Source organism: Equus asinus, chromosome 2 (assembly GCF_041296235.1).
Source record: "Equus asinus isolate D_3611 breed Donkey chromosome 2, EquAss-T2T_v2, whole genome shotgun sequence".
Lineage (NCBI taxonomy): Eukaryota > Metazoa > Chordata > Mammalia > Perissodactyla > Equidae > Equus > Equus asinus.
In genome coordinates this window covers 137,079,625-137,106,654 of record NC_091791.1, presented here as the reverse complement: position 1 = coordinate 137,106,654, position 27,030 = coordinate 137,079,625, and the positions used below count along the sequence as shown (strand labels likewise).

The 27,030-nt window shown below is 34.7% G+C and overlaps 1 protein-coding gene across 5 annotated transcripts in view; it reads right to left on the bottom strand.

Moving 5' to 3' along the window:
- The window catches only part of VPS13C (vacuolar protein sorting 13 homolog C), a 171,405-nt gene that overhangs the window by 47,471 nt on the left and 96,904 nt on the right, over window positions 1–27,030 (bottom strand). For all 5 annotated transcript variants that reach the window (XM_070500542.1, XM_070500550.1, XM_070500557.1 and 2 more), the window contains 18 exons: window positions 26,738–26,854; window positions 25,326–25,429; window positions 24,759–24,926; window positions 23,180–23,484; window positions 22,075–22,222; window positions 18,453–18,603; window positions 16,924–17,036; window positions 14,000–14,169; window positions 12,497–12,744; window positions 10,555–10,784; window positions 8,985–9,077; window positions 5,840–6,205; window positions 5,445–5,531; window positions 3,761–3,916; window positions 3,334–3,598; window positions 2,549–2,709; window positions 1,473–1,594; window positions 682–976 (listed from right to left, as the gene is read on the bottom strand). In XM_070500542.1, coding sequence (XP_070356643.1) covers window positions 682–976; window positions 1,473–1,594; window positions 2,549–2,709; window positions 3,334–3,598; window positions 3,761–3,916; window positions 5,445–5,531; window positions 5,840–6,205; window positions 8,985–9,077; window positions 10,555–10,784; window positions 12,497–12,744; window positions 14,000–14,169; window positions 16,924–17,036; window positions 18,453–18,603; window positions 22,075–22,222; window positions 23,180–23,484; window positions 24,759–24,926; window positions 25,326–25,429; window positions 26,738–26,854 — 3,299 coding nt within the window. The remainder of the gene's footprint in view (window positions 1–681; window positions 977–1,472; window positions 1,595–2,548; window positions 2,710–3,333; window positions 3,599–3,760; window positions 3,917–5,444; window positions 5,532–5,839; window positions 6,206–8,984; window positions 9,078–10,554; window positions 10,785–12,496; window positions 12,745–13,999; window positions 14,170–16,923; window positions 17,037–18,452; window positions 18,604–22,074; window positions 22,223–23,179; window positions 23,485–24,758; window positions 24,927–25,325; window positions 25,430–26,737; window positions 26,855–27,030) is intronic.

The following is a 27,030-nucleotide window of genomic DNA, read 5'->3' as shown; positions in this document are numbered from 1 at the left end:
CTTGGCGTGCCAAGCAGTGCCATGTCCGCACTCAGGATCTGAACTGGCGAACCCCCAGCCGCTGAGAAGCGGAATGTGCGAACTTAACTGCTGCGCCACTGGGCCGGCACCCCATTATTTCTTAAGATAAATAGTAATTAGTTTTAAGTTCAATAGAAACCTGGACCAAATAATAATGTTGAATTTCAAATTAACATTAGAATAAATTAAGATGAAATATTTTCTCACTGGCTTTTTTCTATCCTTTACCTAATGGAGTTTTACTTAATTAAGAAATTATTATAGTTCTTAATCTATAGCAGATACAGCAGAGTTTGGTGGTACAGAGCAAGGAGCAAAACTGTCTCGGTTCAAAGTCCAGCTCTACAACTTATCATCTGTGTGATCTTGGATCTGTCACTTAACCCCTCTGTTACTCAGTTTCCTCATCTGTAAAATGGGTCTAACAATAGTATCTACTTCATCAGTAGGTTATTGCAAGAATTAAATGTGTTAATACATTAAAGCACATGGTACAGTGGTTGGCACATAAATGCTGTATCAGTTTTTGCTATTATTAATATTATTAAAGCATTACAAGTATGCTACATAAAACACTGACCTCAACTAAACAGACCATTTAAAAAAACTAGAATTCACTCCATGCAGTAATAAAAGTCAAACAAAATACAACAGACATACCTCAAGTAAATATCTTAGAGAATATGGGAGAAGATTCCTCAAAGTGAGAGTAGGATAAAGATGAATAATGTAAGCTGGATCCCAGTCTTCCCCATGTGTACTTATATAGGTTAATTCATCAGGCAGAGCAACCGTATTGACCATGAGAGGTAAGAAGTTGATTTCTACTGATGGACACTGCAGCATGCATCTGACTTCTCTGCTCCTGTGAAGTTCTTCCTTCCAGGAAATATAAGTGGTGGATTCTTTGTACTGATTCTCTAAGATGCCAGCCGGCTGAATAAACAGTTGACATCTACAGAAAAAGAAAACAGAGTGGGGAAAAAAGTTTGTATTGAGAACTTAAGAAAAAGAATCTCATTAAATCTTCTTGATAATTCTACAAGGTAAGTACTACTATTACTATTTTTACAGATGAGGAAATCAAGGCCAAGAAAGGTTAAGAAAATTGTCCAAAGTCATGTAGCTAACTCATGGAGGAACTTACCGGAAAAAAACACTCTGTAAACAATGATAACTTAAAAAAGTCATTTCAAATACAAAGGCAATTTAATAAAAATAGGTCTTGGACAATTCTAAAACATTAAATATACAACAAGAAATTTTCATCTGGTAAATTTAGTAATAATATAAATGTATTTCTCTATAAATACATGTCTTAAAACTGTCTTTTACATATCTTTAGATAATAAAAATATAAGGTTATTTTTTTCTAGAATATAGGCAATCATAGAATTAAAAATATATATTATGAACCTTTTAAAGCTTAGTATATTCAAGGAAGTACCTACCTATATGAATCTAAAGGAACATGGAACTCCTCTTCAGGTCTGGCTACTCCAATGCGCTCCAACAGCTTAACATTCTTAACAAATTTATAAATGATGAATGCAACAGAGAAATGGTTTTTAATCTGTTGTATAAAAAGACGTACAAGTTGTTTAAAAAGACAGAAGTTCAAAAGGAAAATGTGAGCTGTACACATTTACTTTTAGATCTAGAAATTTTCAAGCCCAATATTGGAAGATGTTTATATTGTTTATTGAAAATTTTAAGTGGCAGTTGAAAATTAGGATATTCACATGCTCTACATATTAGAAGCTGATGTTTACTGTTAGGACATAATGTTATCTTTCAAATATGTATTAATCTTTGAAGATTTCAGCATAGTATTTTCTCCATTACAACCTTTTCTCAATGCACCATATGATTAAACAGAAAAGAATAGCAAAGGAAACGTGAGGAAAAGCAGTACAACGCTCGTTCTTGACTACAATGTGATATAGGCTGGAACTAATAGAAAACTGAGATAACAATGGCCAAAATTTGAAATCCTTTCATTTCTATCTGATGTTATAGGTATGTTCTTTTGCTGACCATATACTGAAACCTGTAATAATGCACAGAAAAAGAAAAATGGATAGGGGCTTAAAGGTAGAAAAGAAAATATTTATACAGATTAAGATGCTTAAACTTTTTGGGAGGGCGGTCATTCCAATATCCCTTCACTCGTACTTGAAAAATACAATCCCAAGTGATACACAAAGAGAGTGGACTGTAATCCTATTTGACAACCAGCTATAATTATAATATTCCTCAATTTTGAATCTTTAAAGGTATAGACAAACATTAAGTTTAAACCCAGGAGACTACAAAAATGGGCTTTAAACTAACGAGATTGCTTTATCAGACATTTAAAATGAAGAATAGTACAAAAGCAAAGTGGACAGGAAATAGCAGCCAGTTCAATCTTAGTATTTATTTCTGAATAATCAGTACTGACCTAACAAAGTTTTACTATATTCAGCTAAATGATTTAATATTTCTTGATATACTTAAAGGGATACAATTCACTTTAATGCATTACCTGAAGAGGAGAGCGGATGGTGATTACTTTATTCCCTTCAGTTGCATCAATTTGTACCAAGACTGAGTCAGAATGAGTAGCATTGGGATTCCGGACATTATACAATTGCCGCCCAGGTCTGGCAACAGGGATTTTCCCAACTTCTGTATATCCATGAGGTACTAAGGCAAAGCATAAGTGAGAAGCACTCCATATATTAGTTCACCTATATTTCTGTAATATAGAATAATCATCAGTGCCTTGAAATAATAACAAGAGTTCTTATTTATTTCCCTCATGGCTAGAAATGATGACTACACAAAATGCTTTTCTAAAGCACAGAAACTAACAAAGAAAGGAAACCAGTTATTACAAATTTTTTTCACCCCAAACAATTTCTCTTGGCGTTTTGAATGTATTAAAACAAACAAGATCCAACTTGTTCCTATTCTTCAACTATATAGCAATCAGCACCTTCTTTGTAATGGTGATGATAACAGTCAATATTTTAGGACTTCTGAATATAGTTATTTTCTCTCCTCATTGAACTTCCACCCTTTTTGAAGCATACTACATATTGCATTATTTAAGGGCATAGAAATAATCTAGTTTTCTAAGGTAATTCTTAATCAAGCTTAATTTTCTCAAGTTTAGAGGGTGAAAACCAGAGACAAGAGTTTATCAACTATTTAGAAATTTTATCTCCCAAGGTATCTGCAGCAAAATATCCTTTTCATATTTTATCAAAAATAAGCCCATGCCAACAATTCCAAAGATGCCCTTAAACTAAAATAAATATAGCATACCAATGGTCAGAGTGAAGAAGGAGCTTTCTTGACGGTTCAATATAGATAGTTTTCCTTGACGTGAAGGTTCCACGCTGGCATATTCCAATTCCAAATTCTGACCAGCATCAACATCATAAATACCACTTTTCTCAGGGGAGCCCATTACTCTGAGATTATGATTGGGCTGTACCTTAACGGGAACACCTAGAGCATTTTTTACTGTAAAAGGAGCCCTGTCTTTTAAAGAGTAGTCAAAAGTAGAAGCAGTGCCCTCTGAAAAACCCTGAAAAGGAACAAAATATTATAATAAAATTTTTGCAAAATGCAAATTTTTCAAAAGTTAAACTATAACTACACATTTTTTAGAAACTAATTTTGATTAGTTTCCATATATGTTTCAATTTAAAATTCCATTTGAAATATTCCAAGCAAAAACCAAACATACCTTTGCTAAATTGTTGAAAACATTAAGACAACTTTTGGATATTGTTATATTCATTGTATCTCCTGAAGAAATATGAACTGCTGTTTGTGGCTCAGGAATAAAACCAAAATCATCTCCTGGCATCAAACTTTTATCCTGGACTGGGTTCTTCTTTACCTATAAGGATAAATAACGTAACAAATTTAAGTTACTAGCCAATTAAAATAGTCTCAATAGAGTTAAATTCTCCTAAACTCATCACTTTATATTAAGGATACTCAAAAAGCCTCATTTTCAAAAATATTCAGGGCTTCACTTTGATTTAGCACAGATCAGCAATCTTTCTTCCAGTGTGTAGTCAATGCCTGGGGTAACGTTTAGAATGGTGCCATGAAAGCATTCAAAGTGAGCTACAGTATTTGTCTCTGGTACCTTCCCCAGAGCAAGCTATTTACCCACTACATCGTCATTATGTGTTGATGAACAAGAAATCTAAGATGACTCCGAGGTCTACATTGATACTTATTGGAGGTAACGTGGAATTTCTTCTACTTTTTACCCAGTAACATCTATAAATAAGTAATATGATAAGCTTTCAACCAGCCATCAGATTCCATCACAGTTTTTCTTCCAAAAGTATTTCAAAAGCCTTGTAAAATATTCTTTGTTAGCCTGCCAATGCCAGAGACAGGTAGGTCAGAAACATTACTTCTACTTTACTGAGAGGAAATTGGGACAAAGGGTATATGACTTCTCATCTTTAAAATAAGAATCTGCTGAGTCAACTTCTGTGCCTCACACTTCAGTCAGGCTGCCCAAGAGAGGAGTACTGTGATACTTTGTTAAGGGTATATAATTCAGGTTCCTGTTAACCTAGAAAAATGTGCTTTGGTACCAAGGATTTTGAAGTGTTCTCAACAAGTACCATAAAGAGATAAGACAAAAGAATTCACAAACTAGAATAGCAGTTCTCAAACTTTTTGGTCTCTTAAAAACATTAAGGGGGCGAGCCCGGTGGCGCAGTGGTTAAGCGCACACTTTCCACTTTGGCGGCCTGGGGTTCGCTGGTTCAGATCCCAGGTGCGGACATGGCACCGCTTGGCAAGCCATGCTGTGGTAGGCGTCCCACATATAAAGTAGAGGAAGACAAGCACGGATGTTAGCTCAGGGCCAGTCTTCCTCAGCAAAAGTGGAGGATTGGCAGCAGTTAGCTCAGGGCTTATCTTCCTCAAAAAAAAAAAATTGAGGATCCCACATAGCTTCATTTACGTAGATTATATCTATCAATACGTACTCTGTTAGAAACTAAAACTGAGAAAACTTAAAATATTCATTTAAAAATAACAATTACATGTTAATATAAATTTTTAATGAATAATAACTTATATAGTGAGAAGAGAAGCATTTACAAATTTCTTTAGTGCCTGCCTTAAAAGAAGACAGGTAGATTCTCATTTCTGCTTCTGCATTCAATCTGTTGCAATATCATGTAGTCTCTGGAAAATTCCACTGTATGCTCATGAGAAAAGGAGAATAAAAATGATAGATTATGTCTGAGCATTACTAAGGGAAGAATTTTTATCCCATGGATCCCCTCAAAGGGCCTCAAGCATCCTAGACCACATCTTAAGAATCACTGAACCAAAAAATATAAATGAATGTGCTTTGTGTCCCTGTACACAAAGATATGTGATGGTTTCCTTACATCAAGCCTTAAATTCCATTGTTTCTTCCCCTCCACTCTCTCAATCAGTGGCTCCCAAACAGCATGGACCTCATTGTAATAGTGAACCTGCAAAGGCACAGAATTTACATAAAAGAGTCTGTCAACTTTAACTCATATTTCTATAACCAGGAAACTATTTCTATTTTTCTTTACTCACTTACTTTATCACCATAAACAAATTATTTAGCAAAAGAATCTTTAAAAAATAATGACCAAATAAATACTATAAATCAACAAATTAAATGTTAGATTGTATTATCTTTTCACATAACTATTTGCTGTGACCGTGAACAAACAAGAAAAGCTCACAACTTAATTTTGCAATTGTACTTTTGAGAAGTTGGCTCTGGAAGTACCAAATGATACGGTCATACCTCTAGTGTCATGTCAGCAGCAGCACTCATCAGAGAAGTCCAATTTTTAATATTTCCTGAAAATTTAGATTCTGCCAATAATAAAGGTACAGTTCGATGCCCAAGGCCACATTCTAAGGTAACTTGAACTGACTCTACAACAACAGCACAATTTTCTTCTATGAATGGACGGTCAATGTCTTTGAAATTTTCTGTTATTTCTGTTGCCGTATCGACACCAAGAAACCAAGAATTATAATCACTAATAGATTTTACACCCCAAAGATTTTCTGTTTCCTTAGATGTATCTTTGGATTCATCTTCCTTTGTCTTTGGAGACAGAGCAGCCATGATTGTCATCACAGTATTAAGAATTATGGGTGAAATCTTTAAAAAAGAAAGCAGAAAGTTTTTAGAATAAACTCTTTCCAAGATGAGAAGAATACATAACACTAAAGTTTAAAAGTAACTAATTAAAATTTTAAATACATTAAATTCATAACTAAGGAAAACAAGAGAGAACACCCAAAATCATGTGTCAAGTCAACTAACTTCATAACAATGATTTCTGTCCAGGTTACTCTGGAATTAAGTAACTAAGGTTACATGTCAGTTGTCAAAACCTAAAGTTAAACTGATCAATTCAGAGTAGATTGTATTATGTAAACAGAAAAAATGCAGAAGTGTAACTGAATTTCTCATTTTTAACCAGCTGCATTTAATTAAACCAAAGTGTGTGATGATCATCAAGATATACATCATAGTTTTCATTTGTCGTATTGAAACAGGAAGCTTAGGAATCATCATGGATCCCCTTTCACTTACCCCAAGATCTGAAAGTTCTCCTCTTATTGTCTTTGGATAGTATGTATGCTTATCTCCCGATTCCTATCACTGTGCCTTAGTTCTACACTGATGGTATCTTCAGTGTCCAGTCAGCACCCTCTCAGCCTACCCTCCACTCTTCTACCAGCACGATTTTTCTAAAACCCAAATCTGGGCATGTCATTCTTATGCTTAAAATCTTCAATAACCTACCATAACTTTCAGGATAAAATTCAAAGTCTCTTTAGCTTAGGACACAAAGCTCTTTGTGATCTGAGGCCTCATTAGTTAGCTGGCCAGGGCTTCCCAAAGTCTGAGAAATACTGGGTTAAATAAGTTAAGTGGATTCCTTTATTGTTCACTTCTCATAAACCTTACTTGTTTAGTATGCTAAAGAGATACGATTATATCAGCAAAAGAACAATCTAGTATGCATTGCTTCCCAAACTTAACTGTCAACTGAATCTTTTTTTTTAGTCCTTGCCTTATTAATGTTACCCATAATTAGTGCTCTCAATCCTACAACTCCACCACATCATTCTCTCTAGCCATATTAGATTACCCTTCTAAGTCCTTAAAGGATTTTTCACACCTCTGCCTTTGTGCATTCTGTCTGTTGTGTTGGAGTAACTCTTCCCCTCTGTCTCCATCAAACCTCCATCAGATTTTCAAAATTCAGTTAAAGTAGCCCCACTTCCAGACAGCCTTCCTGGACACCTGGTCTGAGTTAGAGGCCCCGTGCCTGTGCTCTTGCACTGAAAGCTGGAATCAATGATTTTCTTCCTTCTCTCACATACATCAAGTTTTTTGAAGGCTGAGATCATGTATCCCCAATGCCTTGTACAGGACATTTTTCATATCTAGTAAGACCTCAAAAATGTTTGTTGACTAAATAAATAAACTGATATAAAAAGAAAAGGAAAGACATTCCCCTCAGCATCTTAACCTAGTGTCTTAGACAAAGCACATGCAAACACAAGCACTTTCTCCCCCATTTACTACTTTGTCTTTAAAAAATCAAATCTATGAACAAAATACAAGCTAAGGCTCTCTTTTAAAATATTGAGAAAAAAATACATTGTTATTTACATGGTAATTCAAATGAGATTAGTTTAAGCCTTGGTTTAAAATACTGGTTATTTACCTATATTGTAAAGCTACTATCAGAAGTGGTATTAACCACCTCAATTTTGTGTCCTTTGGACAGAGAGAGAAATAGATTTTGGAGATGATTCTATCTTTCATTTCTAACTGGTCCTGAGGTCATATTTAAAGAATATGAATGCCACTGGAGAAGAAGGACTGCTTTTTCAATGCTTCAAATGTAAGATAAAAAGAAGTAAATCTTGGGGCCAGCCCCACGGCCGAGTGGTTAAGTTTGTGCATTCCGTTTCAGTGGCCCAGGGTTTCACTGGTTTGGATCCTGGGCACAGACATGGCATCACTCATCAAGCCATACTGAGGCAGGATCCCACATAGCACAATCAGAAGGACCTAAAACTAGAATATACAATTATGTACTGGGGGACTTTGCAGAGAAGAAGAAGGGGGAAAAAAAAGAGGATTGGCAACAGATGTTAGCTCAGGTGCCAATCTTAAAAAAAAAAAAAGTAAATCAATTTATTTCTAGCATACATCTGTCATTACAAATATTTTATAAGCCACATAAAATATTTAATCACATAATTATTAAATTCAAATTTACACCTCAAATAAAAGCCTAAAAATAACTTACTACAAATAAAATAACAGTCACCTCCTTTTTTCATCCTTCCTTCCCTTCTCTTCCTACTCCATCTCTACTCTCCCCTTAAACCCAATCTCCACAACACACATGTGCAAATATAATAGATAAAAACTATTCAGATCATTTGTAGATATTTAAAAGTACTCCTTCAAAAGAAAAGAGAAACATTTGCATTAAAGATGGTGTTGTATTTTTGGTTTTTTTTTTTTTTTTTTGGTAAGGAAGATTGGCCCTGAGCTAACATCTGTTGCCAATCTTCCTCATTTTGCTTGAGGAAGATTGTCACTGAGCTAACACCTGTGCCAATCGTCTTCTATTTTGTATGTGGGATGCTGTCACAGCACAGCTTGATGAATGGTGTGTAGGTCCATGCCCAGGATCTGAACGTGCAAACCCCAGGCTGCTGAAGTGGAGAGTGCAGACTTAACCACTATGCCACCAGGCCAGTCCCAGAAAAATGTATTTTAATGTTAGAGGTATGTATTGATTACTGAATATGTGACTAGCATAATGTTCCAGATATGAAAGACATCAAAAGATATCACTAGAAAAATAAGAATTAATTTTCACCCAAATATTATGATAGGCACTAACCTTAATTATAAATTCTTCAACAATAATATTTATATTTTGTTTTCCTGAAGCCCATGTACATTTTTCCATAAATAAAGAACAGGGCTGTAAGACCTGGAAACAAATAAATGAAATTCACATTTTCTTAGTAATAGATCTGTTATATATATGTAATACACACTTACCAGAACATGTCTTCCTCAATCTGAGATCTTTAACTACAGCCTACCACTAAAATCAAAAAGGCAAATTAAATTAGCTGAGACCCTCTTGTGAGGGCTCTTTTTAACTAAGTCTGTGAACATTGTGAAAGGACTTTAAGCAGTTCTGATCAATTCCTTTATGCCAAATTCTTAAGTAATGATGCACATTTACTATTAGAAGTTTAAAATGTTTCCTTTGCTAAAATATCTTTTAAAGGATGCCCTCTTAAAACATACTTCTAAGATATGTATAAAAATGAAATGAAGAATATGGTTAAGGTCTTACATTTGCAAACAGGTACACAAGAAAACGAAATTGGTATTTCATTATAATTTTTATGACAGCTAAATCACTTACTGTTTATTTTAAACAAACAGCTCTGTTAACACTTTAAAAAAAGACTATGGTAACGTAGGAAAATGAACAGTTTCCAGATGACTAAACAAGTCAGTCTTGAATATCATATAAGGTCCTTATCAGAATAAATTTCAAATCTTCAAACTCAATGATTTATTCTATGAAGCCTACATTCTTATATATTATGAAAGAAATAAAATAATCTTGCACCTGAATTGAATGGGTGAATTAGTACTGCATAACTTTTTTCAAAAATTAGGATGAGCTTTTAACAAAGTGATTAACACAAGCTTTCTGCGGCACGTCAAAAGAAGATGATCCCACTAAAGAACGCTTCATGATAAAGTACACATTAAGCCTAGCACTGCATTTCTTTATGAAAGTCATTTTGCCCACAAATTTTTTTTAATTTAAAATAACACTGCAAATGAGTCACATAAGAAAATGATCCTCTTTAAATAAACAAATATAAAATAAAATAAAATAAATGATAAAATTATCAATTTAATATTAAAAAATAACTGGTATGTAATTAAATTAATTAAAATCATATTTTTCAACAATAATGTGGAAACATAATTGAACTTAACTTTTAATACAGTAAAACACAATCTATCTTGGTCACATGACTCTAACTGAATTTTTTCATTCTAAGCTTAAAGATTTTAATACTCATTCATTCATTCATTGGATATATTGTGGTGAACAAAAGAAACAGCTGAAAAGGAATGTTTATTTTTACTAAAATTCAAATACTATTCAACAGAAGATGATACAATGAAAAGAAAACCAGTCTGGAGGTAGTCCCCAGTTCTGTCTCTAACAGCCATGGCTAAATCATTTAACATCTTTGGAACTCAATATCCTTATCTGTAAAACCTCAAGTTTGTAGTAAATAATTTCTAAAGTCCTACAGAGTTCTCACATTCCAATTGCTAAAGCCCTACAGAGCTCTCACATTCTAGGATTCAATGAACAAACCATTTCTGCCTTTCTTCAATCCATGCTTAGGATTTAACGTAATTCTTACTGTAGTAATGTTTTTTCCCCTCTTTTCTCTGAGAAAAGGGCAAGCGAGCACTTTAAGATCTCTCACAGAAGCTTCCATCATCTGTTCAAGTTTGGATGTTGACAGAGAGAGGTCACACTGGAATGAGGCTGTCAGAGCAGGAGCATCAGCCTTTGTCAGGCTGGCAACAAACACCACTTCCGGATCTGTAATCATGGCCTTTAAAGTCATATTTGGCTTTAAAGAGTCATCTGAAGAAACAAAAATAGGAACAAAAAGAGTTGTAGTAAAGAAAACCTTGGCACCTGAGTACATGTTATCTACACATTGCTAAGTTGTTTCTAATATTCTGCTCCAATGGACATGGTGACATTAACAATATCAATATATGACTGACATTAATGATAATTGATTATTAAACAAATGCTGATTGTGCAGGATAATGCAATCCAATCCCTGTCATAAGAAGATCATTCCCACTTTGACCTACCAGGAATAAGCTTGTTTTGAAGTTTTTTGTCAGAATTAAGGTGTGTGCACACATATACACATGAGTATGTATTATGTTATGCTGTAGGGGCAAAGAGGGGAAACAGGAGAGTGGAATATCAGGAAGCGGATAAGAGACCCTGATAAAGAAGACAAAGCATTATCATTTGCTTACTTTTGATAAACAGATGGCAAGCAATAGGATATACTGGCGTATATGAGGAAGCCATTTAGTGTAAAACTAATTTGACCTAACCTTGTTTTTTCCAAAAGGACCTGATGTGGCCGCTGAGCATGCATTGCACATCTGCTTTAAGCATTTGCTATGTCCCAAAGACAAGGACAAATGTCCTTAAGATAAAGGTGCAACTTCCCCCACATTGGCATTTCCTTAAGGATAAGCATCTCTCCCTAGACTAGGAATTGATTGCTGTGCTCACCCTGTAACCACCCAGTGCGAGGCAACAGATCTGCTACCTGCTGTGTCCATCAATTGCTGTGCCGACAGGGTAATCTTGTGACTATCGTAAAAGGGACATTTCAATCATATGTGATACATGCTCTTTAACTGTATGTAACTACTCTGTACACCCCCACTTCTTTAGAGTGCTCCATTCCTTTGTGGAAGGACTCTCCTAGGCTATGTTGTCCTCAAATCTGGCTCATAATAAACTCACCCCAGTTTTGATTTATAGATTGGTTATGGACTATTTTCGCCGACATTTTGATTTCACATAAAGTACACAGTCAATGTCATACAATCTGCAGTATAAATACATTAAATGTATATATGAATACAGAGATATCATATATGATTACTGTTTAAGAAAGGTAAGTGGAAAAATAAAATTCTGACCTTGCCAGTAAATTGTAGTTTTCCAATCTTGCTGAGTCATACATTAGATAGAAAAATGGCCCTAGACCATTATGACTTAAAGAAAATCACTGACCTATTTGGTAATGCTTGAATAAACAATTTACAGAGCAGGGAAGTGGCTTCAGCATACACCAAGACCAAACATTTGCAAACCGTCCACTGAGTTTAATGAATCCAAAGCAATGTTCAGGGATGTCATGCTGGGTCCTGCAATACCCTTATATTCTGCTTTTATCTGTTCAATTCTTCTTCAATATGCCATAATTCTTCAAAATATTTTCTTTGAATTAAAGATTCCCCTTCTATAAAACAGGCTGCCAACCACAGACCCAGATTAACTCTCTCTATTGCTGGATGAGTAAAGAAATGTTAATGGCAGAGTTGGAACAAGAGCAGAGGCTTCCTGGCCCCTAATTCAATATATATTTCTACTCTACTCCTTTCTTAAAAATCTATGCTTACTAAAGTTTTTCTACAGAATATGTTTAAACTTCAAAGAGTAATTTTACATTCTTCATTCTCATTTCTCTTATTTCTTGTTTGCAATTTTTGTTAAAATGTATAAGTCGTCATCTATGATAGATAAATTCTGCTAACCTTTGTCTATCCTGAGTTTTGCTGTGGCAGTCTGTCGTAGTGGAATCTGTGCTTCTTTCGCCATATTTTCTGGACTCTGAGACACAGCTTTGATAAAGAAATCTGCCACAGTCATCAGAAATTCCACACTGGCACATATATACAGCTTGTCAAGAACAGCATCAATATGACTTCCATTTTTGCCTTGTTTGTAACTTATATCGATCATAGAACTGTTGTTATCTTGGTCATTCTTCCTATCAATCATTCTGAAAAAAATATACGCATTCATTATTTTATTCCTGCTAAAATAATTTTTAAAAATGAAAAATTTCCTATACATGTTAATAACCTTTCTTTCACCTTTCAGTTTCTAATCTGAATAGAAAACAGGTCAATGTTAACTGGAGTCTAATTAGCTATGGTCTCCTAATCTCCACAGCAAATATATATTATTAAACAATTACAGAATATTTTATAATTATAATGCAATACAAAAAAATCAAGGACAGCTGAAAGGAATTTCAGCAATTAAAACAACACATTAATGTGGTCCTGTAAAATTTAAAAGACAACCTCTTTACGTTATTTTATGATATAAAACCTCTCTGAGAATATATCTCCAAAGATCATCTTATATAATTTGAGTCCAAAAGTATTTAATGCGATTCAAATCAGCCACTGTTTATTAAGTGTCTGCAATGATAGTTCTGACACATCATCACATGTGCTGGAAAGAGCAGGCTAACAAACATGGCCCTTATCACCCCTGCCTAGAGAGCTGTGGAGGACTACCTCAAGCACAGATTTGCAAACCAGAAAAACCGGTTGCATCATAGCACTCTTTCCTCATTTTTCATCTCTTAGAAAAACAAAAGGCTCAGAAGCATTCAGTATGTATTCAATAGAGTTCAAGTTTAGGTAGCAGCATAGTTTTTCTCCAAAAAAAAAAATCAAGGATGGAAATATTACGTGTCTCATTATTTGAGAAAGGAATAAAAATACAATTAGGCTTTTGAAGTTACAGATTTCCCACTTTATAGTAGGTTGATCTAGGTTAATCTTTCCAAAAGGGGTTGATAATGTGAAAATGCTAGGGATTCCATTTCCATTAAAACTTTGAAAGAAATTTCACAGAACGTTTTAAAATATACAGACAAAATAAATAAGACAAAGGAAAGACCTACAACTTTCAGGCTATTTTTTAAAAAAATTCTGCCTATTGGGGACAATTTAGAAAAATATATTACCAACAAACCACCCCATGTGGATTTAACTATTAACATTCTTACATTCTCTTAGTTCCTGCTTTTAAGAGTATTCCATTTTATTATGAAACTTCCCTTTAATTCAAACTTCAAAGTAAGTGAATCTGAAATTAGCACTTCTTCTTGATGCACTGCAAACTGAAATATGACCAAAGACCTCTTTTGATAATCCCAAGCCCAGCAATCAACACCTGGCAGCAATGCCAGGTGCAATGTCGATCTTGAACAATGTACAGCAAGTTCAGAGATGACAAACCTTGATGTTGCTCTCTCAATGCCTTCTCTGAGATCATCAAGGGTGCATGTCTTAAGTTTAATGCTAACATTCATTGAGCCATCCTTAAACATCTTCCCTGCGGAGGCCATAAGATGTAGTCTGAGTTCTCCAAGCCGGAAGTTGTCATTATGAAATGCAAGTTTGGATTCCTGTGGTACATTTTTCAAGCAAAAGAATCAAGTATCTTTAAATATTAATTACTTCTAAACATACTTCTTAGCTCAGAAATTAAAGGCAAATTGCTAACACAAATTTTAAAAGCATGAGTGCTAAAACACAAAAATGAAACAGAGAATAATACATATATCTGTGAGTCTATATATACATACATATAAATACATATGTGCATGTGCTGATATTCAACAATGGTTAGTATACAAAAATTTATGTGAGGGCTGGCCCAGTGGCACAGTGGTTAAGTTCGCACATTCCGCTTCAGCAGCCTGGAGTTCACCGGTTTGGATCCTGGATGTGGACATGGCACTGCTTGGCAAAAGACATGCTGTGGTATGGTAGGCGTCCCACATATAAAGTAGAGGAAGATGGGCACGGATGTTAGCTCAGGGCCAGTCTTCCTCAGCAAAAAGAGGAGGATTGGCAGCAGATGGTAGCTCAGGGCTAATCTTCCTCAAAAAAATAAAAATTATGTGATTTACAGTTCAATGTAAATAAAAATAATCAGGAAATATTTTTGTCAAACAATAAATATTTAATGAGCTCTTCTGTAAAAAACGCTGTGATAGGAACTACGGGGTTTATGAGAAAGGACAAGGCATGGCAGGTGATCTCAGTGAGCTTATACCCCAATTGAGAAAATAAAACAGAAATACATTACAAGGAACATCACAAGGAGATGCTATAAGTTGTAAATAATCAAAAACGACATAGTCATTTATTTATAATTCATACTTATATCCTTCCATATTCCACAAAGGATATTAGGTGATTAGGTAAAGAATATAAATAGCAAAAGCTCAGAGGGTCAAAGAGATCATTGCGCATTGGGAAAATTCATGAAGAAGGTGAGAACTTAATTCAGCCTTGGAAACTAAGTGAGATAAGATAGGCTAAGAGGCGGCAGAAAATATTATAGATGGGGAAAAACACAAGCAGACAATTCAAGATGCTCTGAGGGCTAGAGGTACAGGCTGCTTAGGCCTGAATATTCCAATTAAAGAATGGTAGGGAATGAGGGCTAGAAAGTAATAGAGAGGCCTAATCAAGGTCTCAAATTCTAAACTAAAAATTTAAACTTTTATTTATAGGAAAAAGGACGTCAATCTTTATTCCATCATAATACATAGCTCCAAATTCTATAGGTATGCCTAGACTTTAATAGAACAAACCTCAACCAATCAACCAAAAAACAAATCTTCAGGGAAGTAAAGAACATCAATCCTAATTGCTCCCCACAGACCTTAGCATTGATATAAGGGGTACTAGTGATGTGTAATTCTTGGCACACTGGTTATAACTCCACATCTTCTCTCACTCAAGAGAGTACATCACATTCCAGTGGGTCAGAATGACGTTATTACTGGCAAACTTGGAATGCCTTTAATTTATAAAAATGTAAATAATTCACAAACTTATGACCTGAACTATTAATTGAAATGAACTGTGACACATCTACTGACCACAATATACTAGTGTTGGTGATATAACTACTGATATAGACTATTTGGGGCCACTAAACACTTTTTTTTAATAAGGTAAAACTCACAGAACACAATGTTCTTTAATTAGAATGGGAAGTTGCAAATGGCTACGTAAGATTCATTTAGGAAACACAACTCATGCCAATGTCTAGGACGGATGAAAGGGAAAAGAGCAACAAACAAGGAAGTCATTGCAGTACCATAAGTGTGAGCTAAGAAGTTTCAAATAAAGCGGCAGTGAGAATCGACAGGAAAAACAAATGTTCACTCCAAGAAAAAACTGACAGTATTCAGCGTCTAAACGAATAAAGAAAGCCAACAAAGAAGGAAGTAAAGAAGACACTGAGATTCTAAGGCTAGGGAGAATGATGATACCTTAAGAGAAATGAACAAAAAACTTAACTGTTCATTTTCCATAAGGTCATTTTCTGATCTTTTTCATTAACATGAAACATTAAAAATTAAGACAGTTCATTACATAAATGACAGATACTAGCCCAAGGCTCAACAGTAACAACGTATGAATATTGTATAATTTTTAGAAAACAATATGAAATGTAAGATAACATATAAATGGACATTAACAACAGATATAATACCCATAGTCTTCATTGATTATGGGTATTATCATATGACATGTATTATGAGTACTATGATATGACAATTAATTGATATAATCAAAAATATTTATTAAAAGATACTATCTACATAATAAAAAAATGGCTTTCTAAAATAGCAGATGCATTATTTAGTTCAAATTATTATGGCACTAGACTTTGGTTCTTCAATTTATTCATCAGTATATTTAACACATATCTACTACATATCAAATTATTCAGTAGAAACATAATTAATGCTTCTACATAATGGATAATCATGAATTTTAAAATAGTCCTCTAAGGTTCCAAAGCCACTACTAAATTATTCTCCTTAAAAAGTTCTATATGCATATATATCTAGTATGTAATAAAACTGTACATATAATTATTCTAGTAGAAATGGATCTAAGTGCTTCAGTGCTGATGTTACTTGAAAAAAAGTAAAAACTTTTCCTTAGCCTAGTAAGATTAGAAACACTAACAAAGTAAAGACAGAGAGCAAAGACCAATGCATATTCTGTAGGCCAAATAATTTAATAGACAAATTATTTTTTTAATGAATAGTCACATCAAAAAATGCCACTATTCTAAAACTGAATATCAAGAGCTAAGGCTTTATTTCTAAATACAGAAATTTACTACATACCTGGTTGACATCATTGTTATAAAGGACAATGGAAAGAGATTCAAAGTGAAAGTCAAATTGCAGAGTAACATTCTGGTCTACAGAAAGCTCTGAGTCTGGCAAATCTTCTTGTGCTGATGGTTCAAGCATAAATATGAAAATTAAAAAGCTTTTAAGTAGGCATATAATTTTACACATATTTAAAAAGCTGGGATAATAATTTATCATTCTAATTTATCATGCTTTCTAGGGTTCTTTAAATCATTATGAGGCAATTAATAAAAATGGCAATGATTTATTCCATATATTTAGTACAGGGCAAAGTGACAGAGGTAGACCATCTACATTTCTAAAAAGAAAAAAAAAAGAAGAGGAGGCCTTGCAACGACTATCAAGACAACTTTTTTTTTAAAAAATAAAAGCCCCTTCTCCGGCCTGGTGGCACAGCGGTTAAGTTCACACATTCCGCTTCTCGGTGGCACGGGGTTCACTGGTTCAAATCCCGGGTGCGGACATGGCACCGCTTGGCAAATGCCATGCTGTGGCAGGCATCCCACATATAAAGTAGAGGAAGATGGGCATGGATGTTAGCTCAGGGCCAGTCTTCCTCAGCAAAAAGAGGAGGATTGGCAGCAGTTAGCTTAGGGCTAATCTTCCTCAAAAAGGCCATTCAGAGCAAGATTATAAAGTAGTTTATAATTATCAAGGCATTTCACCCAAATGGTTACAAGCCATTCTCAAGAGATTATGAAATTTGAGCCACAGAAATGTAGCACTTATAAAAGCACAGCAGCCTGGGGCCATTTATTGTAAGGGGAAGGAGGACTTCATCTCTTTTGAGCCATGGAAATATTAACCTATTTACAGTCTAATAAAATATATGATATTCACATCAACGACTTTGATGAAAAAGAGAGAAATTATATTCTATATAACTGTTTAGAAAAGTAAGAAGGAACCTTATATTTTAGAAAAATTATGTTTTAAAAGGCTGAATTTAAAAGGTTCAGTGCTTAACTCAATTCTAATAATCTGGAAAATTCCTTTATGTATCTGACTACATCATTGTCCAATAAGGCCAGATAAGTAAAGCTGTTACTATACAAGAATACCCTCCTTTCTCATGGGCCAGTCATCTAAGCATGATACCAACGTCCTTTCTCTCTTAATTATTTTGGGACCTTAAATAATTTAATTAATTAATTAGGGACCTTAAGCTGCACGCCTAGTTTGCTTTTTCACTCAAAGTATACCACCTCAGTGCCCCCAAAATTCAGCAAATTCAGCTTTCACAAGTAAAGGGCAAACACGCAGCATGCAGGCAACAATAACCGGCCCCTCCCCTTGCAGCAGAAGATGAGCATACCTCCTTCCCTGGGAGCTTCAAGCACCTCCAGCCCCAGCCCCAGCTAATTTTCTACAGTAAATAAAACAATATCCAACCAGTTCATACCGCATTATGCTGGCAACTAAAAAAACACTAAATATAAATACAGAATTAACACTAACTTTTCTCCATAATCAAAGCAAAAATCTTCATTGATTTATACCTTTGAGGTGGTCAGGTCCACTCGAAACATCTTTTCTTACTCTTACAGCCTCCTGGGTAGACTGCGTAGGGCTTGGCTGTGAAGAAGCTTCTCCAAGATTTTCCAGCAAAATTTTCATTAAAACTGTTAAGTCATCTTCACTGAGAGCAACCTAGAAACCAACAATAAGTTGTTGTTAATATAAAGTAATAAAAAAATGCAGAATACCATATCTATGTCTTAATTTATGGTTCCTCAAATCAACTAAATGTTCATCTAACTAAAAAAAAAAAAAAGAGTTGGGACCCATAAATACCAGGAGAGAAGTAGTTCGTCTTGTATATTATGAGACATTTCTCCCGTGTGTAAACACTTCTGCCTCCACCCATATGCAAGCCCCTGCTGCTGCTGCTCCGTCACTGTTCCTGCCTTATCTGTTACTATCTCACTCTCTTCCTGGACCTGTGCCTCTCTCCCCTCTCCCTATCTCCTCATCTCCATTCTGCCTCTCTCTCTCCTCACTCAGTACCAGCTCTTTCCTCTACATTATTTACTCCCCTCTAAACTCAATATAGGAAGAGCACTTTCATTTTCTGGTCTCTACCAAGAAGTAAAAAGATGCTTTCCTGCAATGTAGCTCTTATTCTCAGTACATATGCATCTGGACATAAACAAAATATTTGTTTAACTTATCAAGAAAAATGTCTCTTAGAACAATAACAAATGCATCTACAAAGACTTTTTAGAAACCAAAACAAACCAGGAAAGTAATATCTTGTTCATCTCCTACCTTTATACAAGGGGATATGTGGCAAAAAGAAAAAAAAAAGCAAGAGCTTTTAAGTCAGGCAGATCTGGATCAACTCTACCACTTTTTAGCTGTGTTCAAGCTGTGTCTTAGCTTCCTTAACTCAACTTTCTTGAGTTCTAAAATAGGAATAGTATCATCTTCCTCATAGGTGGCTGCAGAACAACATGCAGCAGCTAGAACAAACAAGGCTGTTACTGCCTGCTAAGATTCATTAACTCTTTAAATCCTTCTATCTTTGTACATTTCTCCCACACATATAGTGGTCCGAAAGGCCTGCTTCAAGTACTTAAACAGAGTCACACAAGCATGCATGCATTCACAGCACCTTCTCCTCTAAACACCACAGAACCCTTTGTCCCCCATATTAGGCCCCTACTACCAGAGAAATTGCCTGACTGCCAGCCTATAGGGAAACAGAGAGATATTTTAGCATGAGATAATGACCAGGCATTTCTTGTTTCCCCCGTCCCCAGTCCTCAGAGAACAGATGTCACTTTAACTCCCTAGAATTCCTTGTGTGTTCATTCCCATTTGTGATAGCAACCAAGTATCACAGCTGCCCTAAGAGCAGCTAACTTCATCACCTCCTGGTTTGCTGCCGGAGGAAAGAGCAACTGCAGCATGTACTTAGACTGAACTTCAGTAAGTCTGGAGGACAATTTGAGAGGCCACCCAACAGTTTGTTACAAACTGCCAAGCCGATCTACCCAAACAACTTGTTGATGTCACCTGCCTGATACCCTTTCTTAGCTGCACTCAAGACTCAGACAAACTATACAGACTGACCAATGAGGGGGTGTTTAGAGGGGCCTGGATCACTGACAAATTAGGCCGTGGAGACCGAACCCACCACGGCTGCATTCTTGATTTAACAGGGGTGCTTTTAGTTAAAGTGATGATCATGCGTTGTGCTAAACTCATGGATCTGTTATTTTTTCTTTTTTCTTTTGCAATACTTCAAGCATAAAGAAAAAGCATATAGAATACTATAATCCTCCCGTGAATCCAGTGTCTAGCTTTGTCAAATCTTAATAAGCAGCTATATTTCCTTCAGATCCTTTCATAGATATGGTTGATGTTCCACATTTATTTCTATGAGGCCCCATTCCCTTCTTTCCAGCCCAGAGAAATACACTATGCTGAATTAGAGAATTATTCTTCATGTCAGAGAATTATTCTTCCCATGAATGCTTTCTTATGTTTACCACTACTGAATTCCCCCATAAACAATATTATCCATTCTCTTGCTTATTGTAAAATTTGAAATCATACAGATCTGTACTATCACTTTGCAACTCGTTTTTTCCACTTTTATGTTTAAGATAGGCTCATTTTGTTTTGTATAGTTCTAACTCATTCACTTTATCTGCTTTATAATGTCCAGTGTACGAATATACCATAATTTGATCCACATTCTCCTACTGATAGACATTTAGGTTTTACTTTTGCTTTCAGCAAACCTATAACCACACAATCTTTGAAAGGAAGGGGAAAGGGTCAAATATTAGTCCTGGGATCTAATCTCTCAACAGCAAGGGAGAAATTAAGAGAAGAGTCCCATACTATGGAATAGACAAGTCTCACAAATACCCTAAACACACACTCTTCTTCATATACACACAGGAACTTTACATTCCTACAACAAACTGCAATTTTAATGTGTTCTCTTGTAGAACACTGCTCCTTTCATTCCTCCTGTTTTATCTTAGAATTAACTCTGAAATAACCAGAGTTAAATATCAAAAAGCACTAAACTACTAATTCACACACTCTATTGGGGTTTTGTTTTGTTTTGTTTTGTTTGCTGAGGAAGATTCACCCTGAGCTAACATCTGTTGCCAATTTTCCTCTTTATGTATGTGAGTCACCACATCATGGCCACTGATGAGTGGTATAGGTCTGCACCCAGGGACCAAACCTGGGCTGCCGAAGCAGAGTGTGCCAAACTTAACCACTAGGCCACAGAGGCTGGCCCCACACACTCTATCATTTAGTCACTCCTTCCCTGCCCCTATCCCTTACTGTTTGGCTGCAACAGTTTCATATACCGGCATAAGAATCATAGGATCCCTACACTTCCATGACCATTTTTGACCAGTATCATCTCTTCCCATGAGCCTACAGATGACCTGCTAATCACACTATTAAAAATACTGCTGTATTTATATGCTTACCAAATAAACATATTCACCTATTTAAAATGTCCATTTTTCATTTTTTTTTGGTGAAGAAGATTCACCCTGACCTAACATCCGTTGCCATTCTTCCTCTTTTTTTGCTTGAGGAAGATTAGCCCTGAGCGAACATTCATGTCAATCTTACTCTATTTTGTATGTGAGATGCCTCCACAGCATGGTTGATGAGTGGAGTAGGTCTGCACCAAGATCCGAACCTGCGAACCCGGGCTGCTAAAGTAAAGCGCGTAGAACTTTAACCACTCTGCCAAGGGGCCAGGCCCTAAAATGTCCACTTTTTCTAATTAAAAGAGTACTTCTATACATTAAAAATACTAAGGTGTCTGAATGCGATATCTAAATATCACTTTATACTTTCATAATTACACTGCCTTAAAACTTTAATAAAATTTTCTAAAATTACTAATAATATTTTCAATAGACTCCAATAGGTTTTATCTCAGATGTTCTGATGGCTTTACCAAATATCTGACTAAAATGAAACAAAGAAAAGTGTGGGAGACTAGGATAATCTCATTTTCAGCTAGCAAAGTATTCCCTTTAACGCATCATCACTTCTGATGTACACTAGAACTGTACTGTGATCAATGATAAAAGCCTATATAACAATTTTCATATACTTTGTACATATTCTTACCTGCATAGGTTTTAGTTTTCCTTTGATCTCCATCCCTGGAATTTGCGTATACCATGTTGCTGCTAAATTTCGCTGAATGGACAAAAGCATATTGACTGGTTTTAAAATTTCAATGTCATGCTGTGGCAAGCCAGCCTGCAAAATAGTTCTGAAAGATAAACAAGAACTTATTTTACATTTTTGAAATTTACATTTTAAAATGAACACTATCATATTCTGTAATAGTTTCCACATACCATTTTCCTAAACCCTGAAGGCTGCTATCAGAATTCTTTCAGAACATGCTTCTTTTCACAAACCAACTCAAATCAGAATAAAGAAGTTTATATGTGGAGCTATCTGAAACAAAGCCTATGTAGTCCTGACTTCAAAGACAAATATTTCTTAACGTATGACTACTGCACTATTTACTATCTTTCACAAAGACGATTTAATATTAGCAACTAGTACAAGCCATACAAACAAATGTTACCTCCTCCTAAAATTGGAGGACAAAGAGAGTGATGGTCTACTTAGTCCTTAGTTTTATGTTATTGGTACTTCTCCAAACTCAAAGGGGAAAACTCACCAAACCTAGAAGTTAAACAAACATGGTAATAGTCATTTCCAGCTTGCCTGCCAACAACCATTTGCACAGCCAAATGGTACTCTTGTCATTCAACAGAGCCAACACTTTCCCATTTGGATTGAATAATCCTTTAGATAACTCAGTGAAAATTCCCAAATATGACAAGGTTTGGAAATGAGAAATAAATCTCAAATTTTATTACATTTTAAGTTTTCTCTCATCTACAAAAGACAGCTACGTGCAAAGTAAAAAACAAATAAATAAATCTAAATGAAGTATTATTGAGCAAACTATAATTTTATCACAGGGAATTTTTAGAGAATGGAAAAAAATCACATTTAAATTTAGTAAGACAAATGCAGATTCTATGAGGTGCGTTACTATAAACCACTGACCACAAACCAAAGGTCAAGTTTTCATAACTAGAAGAATTAAGGAATGAGAACCACAAATCACTAGAGTATTTTACCCCTGGCAAAGATTCTATGAAAATTCTATTTCTAGTAAGTAATACACAATTGGATTATGTATTTATACCTGGACAGCTTCAACTGAGTGAGCTGGATGTTCATTTTGTCAATGACTGGGGGAAGAGAATAATGTCCTACAGAAACTAAGCTAAATTTGTTTTCAACTCTGATTAAACCCAGATCTGCTATAACAGCATTAGGTGACACTGAAGACTGAGGAATGATAATAACTGGTGCTTTCAAATTGATATCCATCAAAAGGCGGAAACTCTTTTGAGCCAAGTCTTTCATGCTGGAAGCAGCTCTTTCTGCAGCCTGGACTGTGGCTGCACTCAAAGCTTCTTTGGCAGTTTGGAAATTGTTGAGGAAGTTCTGTTGAAAGAGACTGATATTCAGAATTCCAAAAAAACAAGATTTATTTAAAAAAGGAGAAACTTTAAAAAGCATTTACTTTAAAATGAAAAACTAAATAAAACAGGTAATATAAAAGAGATGTGATTTATGATTGTGTACATGGAGAGAGTAAAGTCTAGAAAGATACACTTTGAGAAATTAACAATAGTTCCCTCTAGGAAGGAAGAGTCCTTTAATTTTCATTTATATATTTCAGAATTACTTGGTTTTTATGACAAATATTGGTAACAATTCTTTTTTATACCTCCTTTTTGCTCATGAATGTTGGTCATTTTTAATTCGAATTTAAGTAAAAGAGATGATGGAGAGCACTTTACTTCTCCAGAAGCGGGTTCAATTCTGTACCTCTAGGTCACAGGAAAAAAGTTTATTCTTAGAAACTAAGATTTTGTCAGGTTATTTCTGAAGATTCTTTTGTGCGTGTACTCAAGCATAAGAAAGATGCTTAAAGCATCTACAATCTTGCAATCATTAATAAGAATCAAAACTTCTTTAGTTAGAGTAAGATGCATTTCATCTCAATTTCAACTAAAAACAGAAAAGACTTTTCCCCAATGAAGATCGTTCTTAGAAGCAATATTCTTGATGTTCATCTGTTAATAATACAAAGTGACTTAAACTTCCCCCCTCCAAATAAGATACTTTCCAGAAAAATGAAACATGATGGTTTAGGTAGAAATCCATGACCTGTAAGCTTTGATTAACAGCTCTGCTAAGAGGCATAGGCATATTTAAACTCTTCAGTTGGATACTTACGTGGGAAAAAAACCTTAAGTTTTACACTTACATGGAAATAAATAATTAGAAGAAAAGAATTTTTTGGCCTTGCTGATCACAATTATAATAAGAAGCTGTGTAAGTTCCAGTATTAGTCTTTCAAATGCCTGATGAGCTCCTTAAAAATTTCTTTTAGCTAAATACCTTTAAGAGTATTTCATAGAACACATAACACTGAAAAGCCCTAACTTAAAACATCAAAAAGTACTTTTAAAATACATAACTATGGAAGTGTTAAAGAATGATAGTTTATATGTTCAAAATAATGATAACAAAAATTCATTTGGTTACCCATAATGTAAAGGATTTCCTTAACAATATATAATATTCTGTTTAGCATTTGGGTATTTATCACACAGCCCTGTTAGTAAAGAGTTAGACTATCTAGATTAGATGTATAGGCAAAGATATTTAGGCCTCAATGAGAAATAAATATATTTTAAAAATAAACTTACCAAAAGAGACATGAAGAATTTATGAACATAAACAATTTGAATACAACCCACTTTGAGACTAAGTTTGCCATCTACTTTAGACATATCAGCATAGGCCTTTCCTTCTGTAGCGTCTGGAAAAAGAGTCATTTGGAACCTAAAGACTTCATCTCCCAAAATAGAGACAGCCTAAAAGTATGAAATTAGCTGGTTGTTACATCAGAAGAACTGTATCCATGTATTATAAATAAGTTTCCTAATTACAGAAACCTTTCTATATAAAGAAGTACCATTTAATTCAATCTTCAACAAATTATTAAAAACATTTTACTTGACAATAACTTTTTCCTATTTCTATAAAAATTTTACCATGGAAATATCAATTACCTAATTGGTCAGAAATAACTTTGACAAATCACCTAGTGTACATACAATGTGAAAGCAGACAATGACCACATTCATGCCCAATCCCTAACAAAGTGCCTGACGCACAACAATTAATAAACACATACTGAACAAATGAATAAAGGCATCTCAAACCCAAAGAACAAAAATAAATTTCAATATAGAAACCTATCTTTTAATCACCTTTTTGTGAATAGACAGCAAATCAACATTTGTAACTATGATATCCTTAAGTCTGGCAAACATGTCAGTCTGCTTTGGCTTCACAGAAATAGAGGCATCCATTCCTATGGGAAACATAAAAGTTACAAACTTTCCACCCAACGCAAGTGAACAAATTCAGTGGTATTTAAGTTCAATAATACACTACCAAGATATAGAATGAATAAAAATTCTATTAGACATATTAAAGATATCAATCTCTCTGTATGAGATATCTAAGAAAGATTACAATATCTTTAAGTGCTACTGGCATCTTATACATGAAAGCTGTAAAAACTGTCAAACAAAAGAAACCGGATTTCAAAGGAAATTAATCACAAGTCTGTAAACACAAATATCCTGTGCGCTGGCAAGATCAGAAGTGGTCGTTTAGGAAGACAGATAATGTTTGTTAAACAGCCATCTACAAACAGTTATTATATTATGAAAACTACTGCTCCAACAACTAAGCATAAATGAATATAATCTGATGAATAAGTACTATTCTTTCTACAATGAAGTGTATCTAAAATACAATCTTATAAGATTTCCCTCCAAAACACTTTTTGGCATTCTCATGATTTCTAAAGGCCGGGTGATTTCTAAAACTGTTCTCAGTAGAGAGAATGCCTGTGGCTAAGACCGAGTAATAAGCCCAAACCATTATCATGCCACCCATAAAATAGATACTTAGTAAAATTTGTTGAATGAAACTGATTTCTTAACCTTTTTAAACTGATTACTATGTACCAGGCACTTTTCTAAATATATGTAAATGTGTAAACTTAATCCTCACAACAACCCTATGAATAATTATCATAACTATCTCCATTTTACAGACCGGGAACTAAGGCACAGAAGAGTAAATTAATTTGCTCAAGGTTAGCCAGTAAGTATTAGAGCCAAAACCTGAACCTTGGCAGGCTGGGTCCAGAACCCACAGTATAATCTGAACTCATCCTTATATTGACTAATGATGAGTAAAACATAAAAATTTCTCTTAGAAACTTCTTTTCCTGATGCTATGTATACACAAAAGACAAGGGAAATAAGGATAATGACATTTTCTTTACCCAGTGAGATGGTATCATGATATTCATTTCTCAGTTTCAATTAAAGTTATATTATTCTGAAAACGCAAACAGAATGTAAGATATTAAGCCTTAGACTTATTCTGAAAATTTTTAAATACATAAGGAATGTCTCATGTCAGTCATGAACCATAACAAATTTACTTCTACCATTTCAAAATACATCTCTGAAAAGTTTTCAGGAGACTTTAAAATAAGTAAACCAAAAGATGACTCATGAGAAATCTACCATGCACAAGCTCATTCTTCCTGGAGGTCTATGTAAAAAACCAGAAATACCTACACTAAGGAATAACTACTTACCGTGTATTCTAATATCTGCAATGTTACACTTCTGATCACAGACAAAGACATTAAATGCATTCAATTCAGCTATGATCTTTAAATCAAACACATCATCTTGAGAAGTGCTGCTGGATACTAAAATGTAATAGAAACCTTGTGATTAGCAAAGTGCAAAAATGACACAACACAAAATAATCTCAAATTCACTAAAATAAAAGTACATTATGAACTATGAAGAACCAAAAAGGCTTCCATTAAGATTACATACAATTAATACGGATTTTGAATCAATTTTCAAATGCCAATCGGAC